Source organism: Micropterus dolomieu, linkage group LG20, assembly GCF_021292245.1.
Source record: "Micropterus dolomieu isolate WLL.071019.BEF.003 ecotype Adirondacks linkage group LG20, ASM2129224v1, whole genome shotgun sequence".
Taxonomy (NCBI): Eukaryota; Metazoa; Chordata; class Actinopteri; order Centrarchiformes; family Centrarchidae; genus Micropterus; species Micropterus dolomieu.
Window position 1 is genome coordinate 4,495,195 of NC_060169.1, and position 15,745 is coordinate 4,510,939.

Genomic DNA, 15,745 nt, shown 5'->3' on the forward strand with positions numbered 1-15,745 from the left:
ATAGTAGACAGCAGAATTACATGTTTTAACCTTACTGCAAGTTTGGGAGATTATCAGGGAATCTATTCCAACGACGGAGAGCACAAGCTAAATGCTGCCTTTACAGCTCAGGCTAATCAGAAGCATCAATTTGGCTCACATGGAACAAGCAAATTGGTCCTATAAGTTGGTCTCTGACTGGATCAGAAATCCTTCTCTGTAGAAGCTTATACTTATTCAGGGACATAAGAAAGCTGGAACCTGTCCCAGCAAAGGCCTTCTCCCTGTTCACTGTTTTATCTTCATCAGGACTCATTCTACATCCACACTATGATAACACTGCCCGTAAGGGCCTGTGTCCACCGAATCGTTTTATCCTGAGGCCAGCGTCTTTTTTCAGTTAATTGCAATGGGAGCGCCACGTTTTGACAACATGGGGAAAAACGGCAGCAGCGTGACGAGGTGAGCTGAGCGTTTTTTTCTGGTCGGCGAGAGTTGAAAAACGTTCAACTTTCAGAAAAACGCTGCGTTCATCACAGGGCCGGGACAAACGCCACACTGAGCCATCTCAGCTCTTGTACCCCCTCGCTGAGGTATTTCCCTGTCCTCAAAATGTCATGAACCCAGGTACTGTCCCCTCGCTCGCATGTTTCAGTCTTAGGCCTACGTACTGTGCGGTGACATTTTTACATTCTGTAAAATTAGGTGGACTTGCGGCACATCACCTCCACGGAAATGATGTATCATAGCAACCACAGCATCTCGGAAAAAAAAAATGCGACTCCAAAGCGCACCCTAGCACTCCCAGCTAGGCGTTTGCAGAACAGCGGCTGGCATTTTCTGCCTGTGGATGCTAATGATGTTTTGACTGAGTTAAAAACTAATGCCTTTTCTTCTCTCTGCTGTTCCTCTTTAGACGGTGCTGACCGCACATCAACAATATGAAATGAGGACCTGAGTGAGAGCAATAGGGCAGCGCAGGCTCACGAGGCTCTCTCACGATAAGTCACCTCGAGGTCACCAGCCCTCCTGTCCCCTCTCCCTGTAGCCAATGGTAGAGCTCAACCAAAGGATTGGGCGGGATCCAAGAAACAAAGAGAGCCGATCGTCAAACGGCTAACACAAGCTATCTCATTGGCACCGTCCATCGGGTCGGAAAAACACACTTCCTGCTCCGCCAGCATGCTCACAGTCACCTGCATCTGGGTGAGGAGAGATAAAAGCTTTCAACACGTCCTGGACAGTGTGTGAACAGCGCCCCCCCCAGGGGAGGCCAGAAGCAGTACTGCAGTCCAGTGAGTCCCAGCAGAAGGGAGACGCTGGCCTGTGGATCAGGGCCCAGTGAGACTGAGGCCCTTTCCCTCTCCGACACCCTCTGGTCCCCGCACATCGACCACAGCTCGTGGCATCTTTCAAATCCATAGCAGTACCTCAGACCCAAAAACAAGACAAGCAGAGCAAGAAGGATGCAGAAGGAAGTTTGGGATTTCCTTCCTGTTTTCAGTGAGGCCTGAGTGTCCAGCTTGGGAAGGCCTCTTGCTCAATATTGGGTGGCAAAAAAATCTTTTGTTTGTATTGTATGTATTTATTGTTTACATAATGATGCTACTTTCAAAGGGTACAGATACATGTATAAATTTCAGGTATGAATCGTGTAGTACTCTGTAAAACCATGGCTGGCTGTCTACCAGCTTTACGTCCCATGAGTAGCCATCACGCTAGTTTACAACCAACGTGCTTATTCTTTATTTCAGCAGTCAACAACAAAAGACGTGTTGGCTTTTACCGAGAGAGGAGAGCGGGAGAGGAGGAGGTAGAGCAGACGTGTAAAGAGAGAGGAAGAAGGTGATGCGGAGAAAGACACAGAAAGTAGTGGAAGAAAGAATCAAGCTGAAGTGACACTGGAAAGGGAAGCGGATGTTTAAAGGAGGAAGACATCAGAGGCAGGACCTTTGATCGGCTGAAGATGAGGGAGGAAGATGATGTCATGTCTAACCATATCGTGAGTCTGTCCTCGACAGCGTAGGAAGAAGTGAATTTGGCACCTGTCAGTTCAATATTGTTTATCCATAACATGTACTGTATAAACTCTTTGAATTCAGAGCCTTTGCTGGCATAATACATTGAAAATGTAGGTTTTTATACACGTAAATGGGAGATTAATACGGCTGTTTCATCAGTGGGATCTGTCTGCATGTTCAGATACTGGGTTTAGTTGTTATTCTAAAGCAGGGTGATATGCTTAAGCTGCATGTCACGACTAAATATCTTTCTTGGAGGAAAGGAAGATTGTGAAATGTGGAGCGGAGAAGATGGCAGAAAAAAAAGCAGGAGGTTGATTTGGTTTCCAATCGCACGCTGTCAATCCATGAAGGGTTTTCCCAGAGATTGTCTCATTAGTGCTTAGCTCCACCTGCAGGCCAAACACTGTCATGGCGGGAACAGATGCTGAAGTCCATGGACACACAGGCACTCTGCAGATCATTGAAAAATCTGCTATGAGTAACATTCGGGGAAATATCAGATTGCCCATGTAACATGGTCTTCTGTCGGTTCTGTCAGTGCAGGCCTACGTGGAATTTATTTTTATTCTTTTTAATTCTGAATCTCATGGTTATTCTGTGTCTTAATATTTATCCTCAGTTTATTGTGTCTGGAATACAGACTTTATAAGAATAGGTTTATATTGAAATAAGCTGGTTAGGAAACTCCCCTCTGTGCTGCTTTCAACTGAGCACATGTGCCGAGAGTCCTGACCTTGAGTGGTCGACGTTGAGGGTTATTGATTATAACTGTTTAGTTTCTTCATAACTTTGTTGCAGTCATGTAGTGCTCCTCTTGTATCCTGCACTTGATATGATAATGTGATAACACTAAAATCCAGATGTTCATAGCTCAATAACAGTTTTGTGCTTTGGAGTCGGATCAAGCAGATTAAAGAGAGCTTGGCACTTGCTCTCGATTGTCGAGCTGCAGTCTCAGCAGACAGACAAAAGTCAAGCGGTAGAACCACATCAGGTGGCGATGTTGAATCCCGCAGCCGAGACGAGAAGCTCCTGACGCCTCTCACTGACCTTAAATGATTTCTGTTTGTCTGATGTTGGAGTTGAAAATGCTCTCTTCTTAAGTCGGGGCTGAATCATCCCACACAGGTACAGGACCATACCAGTGAGTGCATGTCTTAGCCCAGTCACTACCATTTGAATACACATTACATTACTACCAACTATTGTTAGATATTTTTATGTTTTTCAAACCTTTCAGGCAAACATAAGTTGCTATTAATTTTATTAGGGTTGTAAAATGAACCCATATAATCTTCTGAGAAAGTTAATCCATCACAGTAATCATTGTGTCTGTGTTTACTTGTGTAATATCCATTTGTTTGATGCTTTTAAAAAATCTGCACCTACAAATGAATTATCACACACTCTTGATAAATGCCGGCATGACGTTTGCAGTCTTGAATCACCTTCTTCTTAAGCTTCAGGTCTGTGCAACCTCAGTTTCATAGCGTAATAGAAACAACTGTTTGGAAAACAGTTCCAAAACAAGTTTGGAAAAATTATAATGTAGAAATCTAAAACACTACAGTACACTTTTAAAATATCCAGTAGTGATGTATTCAGCGTGTGACCTGTATTAAAGCTAAGACATGCAGAAATTCTGTTATGCCTTATTCTGCCTGTGACAGGCCTGCCTGGAGCCCAAACCGCCATCTTGAGTGGTTGAATGTGGCTTCAGATCCAGTGATGGTGGCTCAAACCTGCAGTCTGGATCTGTGCACGCTCAAACATTCACACACCTCGGCAGATAAAGTGTGTGTTACAGCCGTGACATCGTGCACACCGTTTTTGTCTCAGTGTTTCGAGCGTTTGTGTGTTTCCCGCTCTTATACTCTGAGTCTATAAGAGCCGATCAAACGTCATCAGTATGTTTGTAAACGAAGATGAAGATTCCACCAAAGCATGAATGTGACATGAACCCATTTTAATCCTAAATGGGGAAACTGACACTTTTGACAACTGTAGTTTTTTTTTTTTCTGATGCTCCTCACTGAGAAGCAGATGGTTTCAGTGTCACTGCCATATGAATCAGTACTTAAAGTAGAGACAACTATTTATTCTATTTTTTTTTCTTTATTTCTTTTTGCAGAGGTGATACTTTTACTCATTTAGGTGTATTATTATTTAAAGTACCATATGTATTAACATGTTATGGCTGGTGACCATACGTACATCTCAAATATTAACATAGTTATTGTTGACGTTGACTATTTTTTCTTTTTTTGTTGTTGAACTATAACCTTGTTTGTATCTATCAGTGTCGCGTTGAGATTTTTCATGTGAAGCTTCGCTGTCGGAGCGAAGATGGAGCCGGTCCGTCAGAGACATGGACTCATGTTCGGTTGCAGAAATTCACGTTGGACGAGCTGTCTGCAAACAAAACAGCGGTGTGTTGTTGTTGTAGTCTTTGGCAGGCCAGGAAGTAGACTGGTCCATTCTGATCTGGAGTCTGACCCTAGTGCTGTGGACTTATTGCCACCTAACTCTTTGGTCATAAGTGGGAGAGGCTTATACTGTAGGTTGTTCCTAGGTGTGTTACATTTAAAGGATAAGGCCGGCATTATTCTATATTTTCCTTATTGTGAACAGATCCCGTGGAAAGACCAAAACCAACAATGTGTTTGTTCTTCTCGCATTACTTCCCCTCCTCGTCTTTTACAACACTAAGGCTGTTGGTTTCTACTGAAGAGATGTTAAACAGGTCAGAAATATTTTGTTTCATATTTTTTTAGAAGTCTTTGTGATTTCTGAAACGGCTGGTCACTATATTTTTGAAGCAAACATTACTGACAGGAGGCATTTGTTGGGGACTACTTTCAGCAGCGGATAAATCCACATGTTGTGCTCTAGTGAGTACTTGGGGCAGCAGGGCAGCGTATGTGGGATTGAGTCAAAATAAACTTCGGTGTGTGTTCGTGGTGATGCAGGAACATGTCAGCCAGTGTGGCTCCTTGATGTGTTATTAATATATTTTGGAGAGGGATACCTTGTTAGGATTGTTGGTTTGGGTCTTCGTAGGATTTGTTGATATTAAGAAAAGTAGAGCGAGCACCAAATTTATCCTTGTCAAAATGTTTTACATCAGTCAGTAATGTAATCGAAGGGATTATTGAAACTGTAGTATATTTGCAGTATTTTTATTTACTGTCATATCACTTTGCCATGTTTGAATTATAAAAGGTGTTGATAGAAAGTTCAGGAGATTTATTTCAAGTGCTCGTCTGTGCCACATTTTTATAGAAACACTCACAGACGGCGTTTAAATAACCCGAGTTTATGTGATTTTTCTAGGAGACATAACAAAGTAAAGTTGCATGTTTTGTATGTGTAGAGTTGACTTCAACACCACAGGCCTCCAGTTTCTACTCAACCCTGGTTTCCTGCAGCATCTCTGGGTCAAACAGACGTCTATGTGAACAGAACCTGTGACGGACATAGGAGGGTTACAGCTCTGAGGTCTGGATCATTACACATCTCTTCAAACCAAATGCTTTATTTTTTAAATGCATATCAGCTCAGTGAGTGTCCAGGAGCGCTTCTAACGCTGTGCACACTGCAGTATTAACAGTTAGATAACGCCTTGATATTCCAAAAACATTTAATGTACTTTAAGTCGAGATATATATGCTGTTTTGTATCTTTTATTTTTGTCATAGATTCTGCGATGCCAAGACTTTTTTTTTTTGTTTGTTTGTTTGTTTTGTAAATTTTAACAGCATCCATTCTGTAACAAAGTGTTACCGCTTGACTGTGCTCCTTTTGTTTCATTTAGTTTTATTTTATCAAAGAGCCGATGTCCTGTATTGACTGCAGGCTTACGTATATATTTGACAAAAGAATATTGTATGTTTAATAATAAAAAAAAAAAACAACACAAAAAAGACAAAAAAAATTGAAGAAAAAAAGAAGAGGAGAACATTGGGAAAAAATGTGTAATTTATATTTTAAAACTGCATGCACAAGGCTGGGAAAGTCATATTTAGAATAACAAATGGCAGTGCCTTTTTTGTACTCGAGACATTCACCCCAAATGTAAATGGTTTTATAAAGACTTTAAAAACTGTAATGTTACAGGATGAAACAAGCGACATCTGTGTTGGGTCACGTTCACACTGCAGCTAACTAAAAGTGTCCTAATTCAGATTGTTTCCCTTCTCTGCTGTATGATTCGTGGATTTTTTTTATGTAGATACAGTACAGGGGGAAGAAAAGAATACATTGATTAATCAGTTTTTCTAAACCTAATCATGAATCTGATCCATATGTGACCATATTATTGATGCTGGTTTTATGTTGCATATCCACAGAACTGATCACTGTGTCCTTATGTTTGATGTTCATAGACGACAAACAAAGATAATTTCATTATTTTAGTTTTTGGGGAGGGAACTCTTTAAATGTGGCTGCAGCACCCACATCATCCCCACAATGATAAATAAGTGTTCGTCTTGGTTAAGTTCTGCCACCACTTAGTATTATTTTCATTATTGATTAATTGGCCGTTTCTTTCAATTAATCTTTCTCGATATTTGATTAATCATTTAGCCTATAAATTGTCAGAAATGAGTGTGTCTTCAAATAGCTTGTCTGACCAACAGTCCCAAACTCGAAGATATTCAGTGTATAAAAAAGGGAAGCAGACTACACTAGATATATATTGGCACATTAGAAACTGTTGTTTATAAAATTCAGTCACAGCATAAAGTTGTCTTATTTATCAATATTTGTCAATAAAACTGCATTTTCACAGCAGAAGATTGTTTTCTGTTCTGCTCTGTACATTTAAAGCGATGAGCTAATGTCATAAATAATTTTGATTTGGGACAAAAGGAGCAGTGGTATCAGTTCAGTACTCTGTATCGGTGGATAAGTTCAGGATCAGTATCGGTTGAGACAATCTCCCAAAATCCAACAAGTAAATTATCGTTTCATTTATCTGAGCAGCACCTGGTCTGAAAACCCTTCACCAGAGCAACAACATAAATCAACTCTAAAGTAAAATTACATCAGTGATATCCGGAGTATTGCTCATCTTTTACAACCTCACAGTCAAGTCATTAAAATAAACTTTTTGAGCGTCAGCAGTCAAAAATTAAAGCAGCTTCACGTCTCTAAAAAAGCAAAATGTGAACATTCGAACTTGAATCTGATTTGCACGTTGAGTGCAGTGTGAACGTGGCCCGCGGCGGTGAACTCGGTCTGTTGTGTCTGTGCTCTGTTGGTACTTTTTAATGCTGATATGAAGATATCAATTATTCTGGTCTGTACAAAAAAAAAAAAATGTGTGAATGGCTGCGTGACAGTGAGGATGTTTGCGTTTGTGTGAAGACATTCAAGTGTTCAATGTGTCTTGCTGTAATTTTGTCGCGACGTACCAGAATGCTGTGACTTAGCATGCCCCTGTTATACATAAAAATACAAGTTGTAACTCCTCCAGCGTGTCTGTGTGTGATTCAGCCTGAGGAGACTTATAACTTTAACCAATTTTACATTACTTGTCTCAAGGAGTACTCGTAGTAGTACATTTTCACAAGTATTGTACTTATGATCAAGTTTGATGTACTTGTATTTGAGTAACATGTTTTTACTTACGGTTTTACTTCATTACATAAATTCACACAAAATCACATTTAAGAAATTGTAAAAACTACTGTAACAGGATGAAACAAGCGACAGCTGGGTCACGTTCACACTGCAGCGAAGTGTCCTAATTCAGATTCTTTCTTGTATGATTGTTTTGTTGCTGCCCAACAGTTTTTAAAAGAACAGATCAAACAATTAGTCATTGCTAAAACATTTTATGGTTCCAGCTTCACAAATATGAAGACTTCATGTAGCTTTAAATGTGTTGATAATGTTGAGGTTTGGCCTGTCGTTTGGACAAAACGAGCATCGGGAAGGTGTCACTTTGGGTTATCGTGACGCCACTTCTCATTATTTTCTGAAGAATTGATTAATGGAGAAGATCATCAGATAACAGCCACAGCGGGCATTTTACTGCTCTAAATACTTGTAATACATTAAGGACATTTTTCTGATTATACTAAACATTCTTAAGTAACAATCCAGAGGAGAAAGATGTGCTAACCATCGAGTTGCATTATTGGAAGGTATGAACTTTGGTAGCGCTTTCGGCTGTGAAAGCAACACCAGAATTCATACCTGTAACTTTGTATAGAACATTTCAACGACAAGGCAATTCAAAAGTGCTTTACATAGAACATACAATAGAAAATAAGAGTTAAATAGAAAATAAAAAGAAGATGATACAGGATACTAAAAGTTACAGAGCAGTTTCAGCAGACCTGCAGTTTTCTTGGAGTTTGTTCCTTTTTACGTGGTGCATAAAACGCTTCTACATGTTTGGACTCCATCTTTGTGTAAAATTTAGTTTTTTAGTTAATTTAGTTTTTTCATAGGTTTACAAAGTGTGGTGATATACAACCACAGCCTTTGAATTGTTTTTGACCCTTTAGGTACTTTTTCACTAAACAAAATCTGAAGTAAGGAAGTGTTGAGGATGGGCACGCAGTTTTCTGCCATAGTCTCATTTTTGAAATTTCCACTGGAGGGCACCAAAGTGACAGACAGTGACTTTTTATGATAAAAAATAAATAATAAAACTATTTTGTTTACAGGTTTAAACTGACCAGGTAACAAGAAATGTTTTACCTAAGTGTTAAAGTTAGACTGATGGCATTGTCGGCCAAGAAGCAGGGAAACACTGTAGAAACAAACACATTTAAAGTTTTAGTTCAAACTGCTTCTTTAGTTTGGAGAGTAGAATATAGAAACCAGACCCTCGCCGCTGTGAGTGCATGAATGTGATGTTACAAAACTCAGGCGAGAGCTGCTGAGTCATTCCTCTGTCAGACATCCAGATCATGATCAGCTCCACATCCCCTCTGTTCGCTCTGGGCTCACAGCCAGATCAACCCTCTAATTGGGCCCCGGGGCTAAAATGAGCTGTGGGCCCCCTTTTTGTTCTGGAACCAGTTTTATCTACTTCCTCTTCAGTTTTGTGATTTTTCTACATTTTCTAGAAAGCACTGAGCATCGACCCCCGGGTACAAAAGTAACATGGTTCCCTTCTCAGTTCTCAGGACATGTTTACTAATTTCAACATAAAGACAACAGGAAGCTCCTCACATGCTTTTAAGTTGGTGCATTAGAAGCTTTGATAAAACGTTCTTGTAAGGAAGAACCTACCTCGCGTGTAGACAAAAGAATATATTGTGAGCAGCCCAGTAGAAAAAAACAACGCTCCCGTCAGCCTCCTGTTGTGAAAACAATTACTGAAATGTCTACAAACTACTGGCAAAATGGCTTCAAAGCCCACCGGTGCAATGTAACTAAGTATATTTACCCACGTTATTTACTTCTATATAAGTACATTATTGACATACTTGTAGTTTACTTTTCCATTTCATGGTACTTTATACTGCTCTTCTTTTGGAAGCAAATTTTTTGTGCGCTACATGTATTTGATAACTTTTGATACTAGCAAATTTGCAGATTTACATTTATTCATTTAGCTGACACTTTTATCCAAAGCAACTTCAGATTGCTAAATAAATCGGAGGTCGCACGCCTCTGGAACAACTAGGGGTTAAATGTCTTGCTCAGGGACACATTGGTGGATGTGTCACAATGGGGAATCGGGACCTCTCACACCAAAGGCATGCATCTTATCCACTGTCCCATCACCACCACACCAAGTAACTACAATTAGCTCCACATTTACAAGCTGCAACTTAAAGTGAAGCAGTGATTATTCTGAAATGGGTCATTCTGCAAAATGAGTACTTTTGATTCTAATACTTTCTCATTACCTTTAACTTAATTAACAGTTTGAATGCAGGATTTTTTGTACTTGTAACAGAGTAATTTTACACTATGGAAGTAGTACTTTTACTTGAATAGAAGATTTGAATACTTCTTCCAACACTGGCAAAGCCACTATTGCTAACATGTTCAGTTCAGTCTATTCAGTCTTAAAAATTAGCTTTGTTTGTTTGTATGTAGTTAAACGTGTTAATTGAAATTTGTATTTCAACAAAAATAGCTAACTTATGCTATTGATATAGTGTAAATATGAGGCTAGCAGTGTGGGGAAAACATCTTCGAGTCAAACTAACAGGACATTTTGCCGTTCTGCTGCATTTGCATGAATGCAGACCACTGACAGTTAAGTGAAGAAACACAGAGTCATCGGCGTCACATTGAGATTTATTTTCTTTGATTAAAAAGTTTTTTTAATTAACACATACATAAAGTGACAATGATGGTGAAGAACAGGCCGTCCTTCTCAACAAGGCCACATAAACAACATCAGAGCCGTTTGTTAGCGTTCATCTTCCTCCCAACAAACAAACACACACACACGCACACACACAACTTCTGTCACGACATTACACAACCTCCCAAAGTCTGTCTGGCAACGTTAAAACGCTTTAAGATGCAAAAATATGCTACACGAGTAAACACAAAGTCACTGAACAACACACACACATTAGTCTCCACACGGTTCATCTGCTGGGATGAAAAGTGTAAAGAACACACACTGACACACACACATTTAATTAGCCTCTCAAGTTAATTAAAATATTGAGTTTGTTTTCAGACAGCGGTGAGCCTGCAGCACCGAGGTCTTTTTTTTTGTTTTTGTTTTGGCACATACAGGCAGATCCTTCCACAGGACCATAATATTAACAAGATTTTAATGTAAAAATGAGAATAATAGTGTCATTTTCAGAAGCAGTGGATTTACTGCAGTCTGCCCATGTTTGGTTTTGCACCAAACATTTCATGATGTTTCATATTTAAATGGCTCTTTTTGTTTGTTTTTATAATACAAACTTCATGATTTCAGTTCTGGTTTTAAATCAACTGATAATCTCAGCAACCAAACAGTCCTGAATAACAAGGACTGAGGTTTCTGAGATGTGACAGAGTGTTAAAGTGCCGTTCATCACAACAATATAATCAAATGCAAGTGAAAAGATTTAAAACAAAGGGATTTTATTTTCTCTATTGAATAATCCTTCTTCATTCTCCTCCTAATCTTTCTAATTCTTCAATTAGTTGTTTAGTCTATAAAATGTCACCCATGTCGCCCAGAGCCCAAAGTGACGTCTTCAAATAGCTTGTTCTGTCCAACCAACAGTCAAAAACCTAAAGATATTTGACATAAAATAAGTATCTGATCTCACCAACACGTTAAAAGTTCTTGAGACCCTCTTCTTAAGAGCTTTTCAGAAAGCTGCTGAGAGTTACTCCGGCTGACACCATGTTTCATGAATGATCTCACTCACTATGTCCTCTGTGATTGGCTGACAGGTGACCGCTCTGTGACTTGTCGAGTATTTTATTGTATCTGGCATCAAACGCCATCTGCACGTAGAATCTTTTTCCAAAATCTGTATCCCATAATCGGCTAATTGTACATATAGCACCATTTTATCGGGTAATCAAACAATTGGCTTTATTTATTAACTTGATGAGTTGTAAAGCAAAGTTGTGTCTTAGTTTGGAGAAATATCCAAGTTCATCAAGGTTGCAAACTGCATTTTTTCCAAAGTTGCATTACTGGAGAGTTGTGAAAACCATATTTCCCAGTGTTATTGAATTATTTGGATGAAGCGCATTAACTCTCGCTCTGTTAAAATGGGCTTCTCTTTTATTGTTTTTCTGAAAACACGAATGCGATGAGACACATTAGCTGGTTTTCGCACTAAAATGCTTTGTGGACTCACTGATACGGCCATCAAATCTTAGTTTATTTTTGGTTTTTGCACACTATAACAGTTAGGAGTTACTTTTAGCCTCATGATGTTTTGTGAATATGCCTCCAATTATTTGCAAGAATCTTGGATTTACAGTTTTGTTTAAAAGAGCTCTCACTGTTCTGTGTTGATCTAAAACATCACTGAGCTCAAAAACTATTATTTAAGTATTACTGTAAACGTTAAACACATTTTTGTCTTCTTTATTTGTGACATGCTCTTTGTAAAGGACCTTTAAACTAGAAAGCATGTCATCTAGAAATGCAACAGTTGATTTTAATCTTTTTAATAATAGTATAACAAGTGATTATATTTTTCAGGGTGGATTCTTTCCGTTAAACTCACCGTCTCTATTTCAAGGCCAAAGACTGATATTTGATTGATGAGCACCCACAACACACGTGGACAACAGGGGGTAAAGTCTGTCCCGTCGGTAAGTAAACATGTCGGCGCACGGCCTCAAACAAAACTCAGACTGAAAACACAGTACACACTCTGTCACTGCCTTTGGTGAGAGGGAAACACACACTACACACATGCACACGCTCGCACACATGCACGCACACACATACACACAGGTGGAGGTAACTTCAGGCAACAGGAGAATGAAGAGGAGGTGCTTCTTCCTCCTCAGCTCCTGATCAGCGTCAGAAACTCGTCTCGGGTTTTTGGATCTTCCCTGAAAACTCCCAACATGGTGCTGGTGACGGTTTTACTGTTCATCTTCTGAACGCCTCGCATCACCATGCACATGTGACTGCGGAGAGGAAGAGGAGGGAGATTAAAGATGAAGGGAACAGAAATGAACTAATGTAAAAAGAGATAAAAAGAAGACGGACGAAGAAAAGTGTTAGAAATCAGAAACGGAACAGAGATAAAGACAATTAAAGAATAAAAAAAGAGGGTAAGAAATGGAGGCAAGGTCAAAGAATGGAAAGTTTAAAAAAGCAAGAAGTGGTGAAGAAAAGGAAGAAACGAGGAACAGAAAAGAGGAAGTAAATGAAAGCAAATGAAGTGGTGTATATGAAATAATTGTAAAAAGACATTAGATTAAAAAGGAAAGAAGAACAGAAAAGAGGATGGAAATAAAAGCAATTAGAGATAATAAAAAAAAGTATAAAAAAGATGAAGGTGAGGGAAGGGAAGAGGTGTAACAGAAAAAAGGAAGACAATAAATAAATAAGACAATAAAAAGGACAGCATAACAGAAAGGAGGTGAAGGAAAAGAGATGATGTGACAGAAAAGAAGGAAGTCAAAGGAAATGAATTGAAATGAATTGAAGACTGTTAAAGAAATTAGATTCAAGTTAAAAAAGAAAGAGGAGGTGAAAGAAAAGAGATGTGACAGAAATGAGTGATGGAAATTAAAGTGATGAAACGGGTAAAAGCAGGTAAATCAATAAAAAGGTGAGAGGAGTAGAAAAGAGTGAGGAGGTGAAGGAAAGGGAAGATTTAAAAGAGGACGTAAATTTAAGGAAGTGAAGTGATGCTTATGTGGGAGAGGGGAAAAGAGGCGAAGGGGAGGAAACACAATCTGATGAAAGAAATGAAACATTTTTAAGCTCTAGTGTGCACCAGGCGTAAGGGAAAGATGGAGGACAGAAAAGGAGAATAGAGGAGAGAGAAAATTAAGTTTTTTGGTGGTTGTAGCCTACGTTGCCTCGATGACCACGCCGACGCCGGTGGGCTGCAGGGCCTCGGTGATCGCCACAGCAATCTGTTTGGTCAACCTCTCCTGAACTGTGGACATTCAGACAGACAAACAAACATGAACCAGGTTAGACTGAACAAACAACATTTAGGCTGACAGAGTGAAACAGAAACACTGAACTTTGAACAGATTAAACAGAGAATCTGTGCGACTTTTCTTTGGTACCTTGTAGTCGACGGCTGTAGATCTCAACAATCCTGAGGGAGAAAAAAAAAGAGAGAAAACACCTCAGTAATTCATCCTTAGTGCAAAAACAGTGAAACACTGACATACTGAGACGGATGGGAGATAAAAATGACAACTAACTGACCAGAGACAAAAAACATCCTGGTTTCTCCACCAGGATTTCTCTCTCAAAAACTTCACTGAAGATCAACTTCAAAGTCTAGCAATATTCTCAGTGTTTATTTTCAAAACAATGAATGTCTCTACTAGCAAGCACTTGGCATGTATCACAGACTGATATATGTTCTTCCTCTGAACCATAAAGCTCTATTGTTGTTCAGAAACTGTTCAGTGTGCCACACTGCTGCACTGGGTGACATGTTCCTTCATCATGAACATAAATTTTGACTCAGTCCCACATACGCTGTCGTGCTGCCCCAAATTCTCACTAGAGCACCACATGTGGATTCAATCCGCCGCTGAAATTAGTCCCAAACAAACGCACTAGTTCATCCTGTTTGAGTTTGCTTACAGATTTTTACAACCGCTAACATCATTTTGTCCAATCTGTAGTCGCATTTTCAAAACTCTAAACACAATTAGCCCAATATCGGTCTGTTCATACCATACCAACTACACAATTCATGTTGTTTCCACACAATATGCAGTCATTTAAATCAGATATGGGGACTCGAGTTTGAGACTCGGAATGGAGTCCGACTTAAGTCGCACACACAGTGACTTGAGACTCGTCCTTAAAAGACTTCAGACTTGACTCAGACTTGAGGTGCGGGACTTGTGAACTATGTTTATTTTTAGGAAACGTCTGATGAGCTTGCTGTTATTCCTCTCCCTGTGTAACCTATAACCTGCCAACGTAACACGTGGCATCAGCTGCGCGCGGCCACAAGTGTGCGAGGACAACAAACACCGGCGGCTGCTGTGCCATTCATCATAAACTTTGACTTTAAAACTTTGTACAAGGCCCAAACAAAGAAGCGCTGAGCGCAAAATAGATTAGCAACCTGAGGTTAGTAAACATGTTTATCTCAGCATTGGACATCTAACGTTAGCTTGCTTCTTCCTTTAGCTTAATGTCTTCGTTATGAAAAGATGAATGAGCATTTGTTTACTTGACAAATTCTGGCAGTCGATTAACATAATCATTTACGTCCCACTGGCTACCATCACGTTAACTATTAACGGTGGCTGCAAACAGGTTACAGGTTTATTTTTTATTTAGTTAGAACATTAATGTTCTAAATGTTCTAATAAAACTATAAGTTACACTGGTTTGAGAATCTGAGTGATGTGTTGGCTTACAGTAGTTAATAAGCTGTCATTGATTGCATTTCACATTACATGGTCGTGCTCTGTAAGTGAAAAACAGGTTACAGTTACAGAATTCCTTCTAGCTATGCAGTGTTATAAGCAGCCTGGATTAAACACAGCATTCGTTATAACCACAAGAGACTTGAGACTTGAGACTTGACTTGGACTCTAGCTCAGAGACTTGAGACTCGACTTGGACTCTAGCTCAGAGACTTGAGACTCGACCTGGACTCTAGCTCAGAGACTTGAGACTCGACTTGGACTCTAGCTCAGAGACTTGAGACTTGACTTGGACTCTAGCTCAGTGACTTGGACTCTAGCTCAGAGACTTGAGACTTGACCTGGACTCTAGCTCAGAGACTTGAGACTCGACCTGGACTCTAGCTCAGAGACTTGAGACTTGACTTGGACTCTAGCTCAGTGACTTGGATTCTAGCTCAAAGACTTGAGACTCGACTTGGACTCTAGCTCAGTGACTTGAGACTTGACTTGGACTCTAGCTCAGTGACTTGGACTCTAGCTCAGTGACTTGAGACTCGACCTGGACTCTAGCTCAGTGACTTGAGACTGGACTTGGACTCTAGCTCAGTGACTTGGATTCTAGCTCAAAGACTTGAGACTCGACTTGGACTCTAGCTCAGTGACTTGAGACTTGACTTGGACTCTAGCTCAGTGACTTGGATTCTAGCTCAAAGACTTGAGACTCG

At 39.8% G+C, this 15,745-nt stretch overlaps 2 protein-coding genes across 12 annotated transcripts in view; one reads left to right on the plus strand and one right to left on the minus strand.

Moving 5' to 3' along the window:
• samd4a (sterile alpha motif domain containing 4A) overlaps positions 1-12,693 on the plus strand; it is a 66,339-nt gene extending 53,646 nt beyond the window's left edge. For 2 of the 11 annotated variants that reach the window (XM_046031923.1, XM_046031925.1), the window contains one exon: positions 896-7,477. In XM_046031923.1, coding sequence (XP_045887879.1) covers positions 896-924 — 29 coding nt within the window. In that variant the 3' untranslated portion in view covers positions 925-7,477. Of the gene's footprint in view, positions 1-895; positions 7,478-12,150; positions 12,264-12,464 lie in introns of those variants that run through there. The other 9 variants (XR_006822105.1, XR_006822097.1, XR_006822100.1 and 6 more) reach the window with 9 other exon arrangements.
• Positions 10,257-13,738, minus strand: gch1 (GTP cyclohydrolase 1; the record flags this gene model as incomplete). The annotated part of the gene is given in 3 exon segments (XM_046031926.1): positions 10,257-12,587; positions 13,486-13,570; positions 13,707-13,738. Coding segments are annotated over 3 exon segments (244 nt in total), but the record flags the coding sequence as incomplete, so codon positions are not given.
• Positions 13,739-15,745: the final 2,007 nt, after the last annotated feature.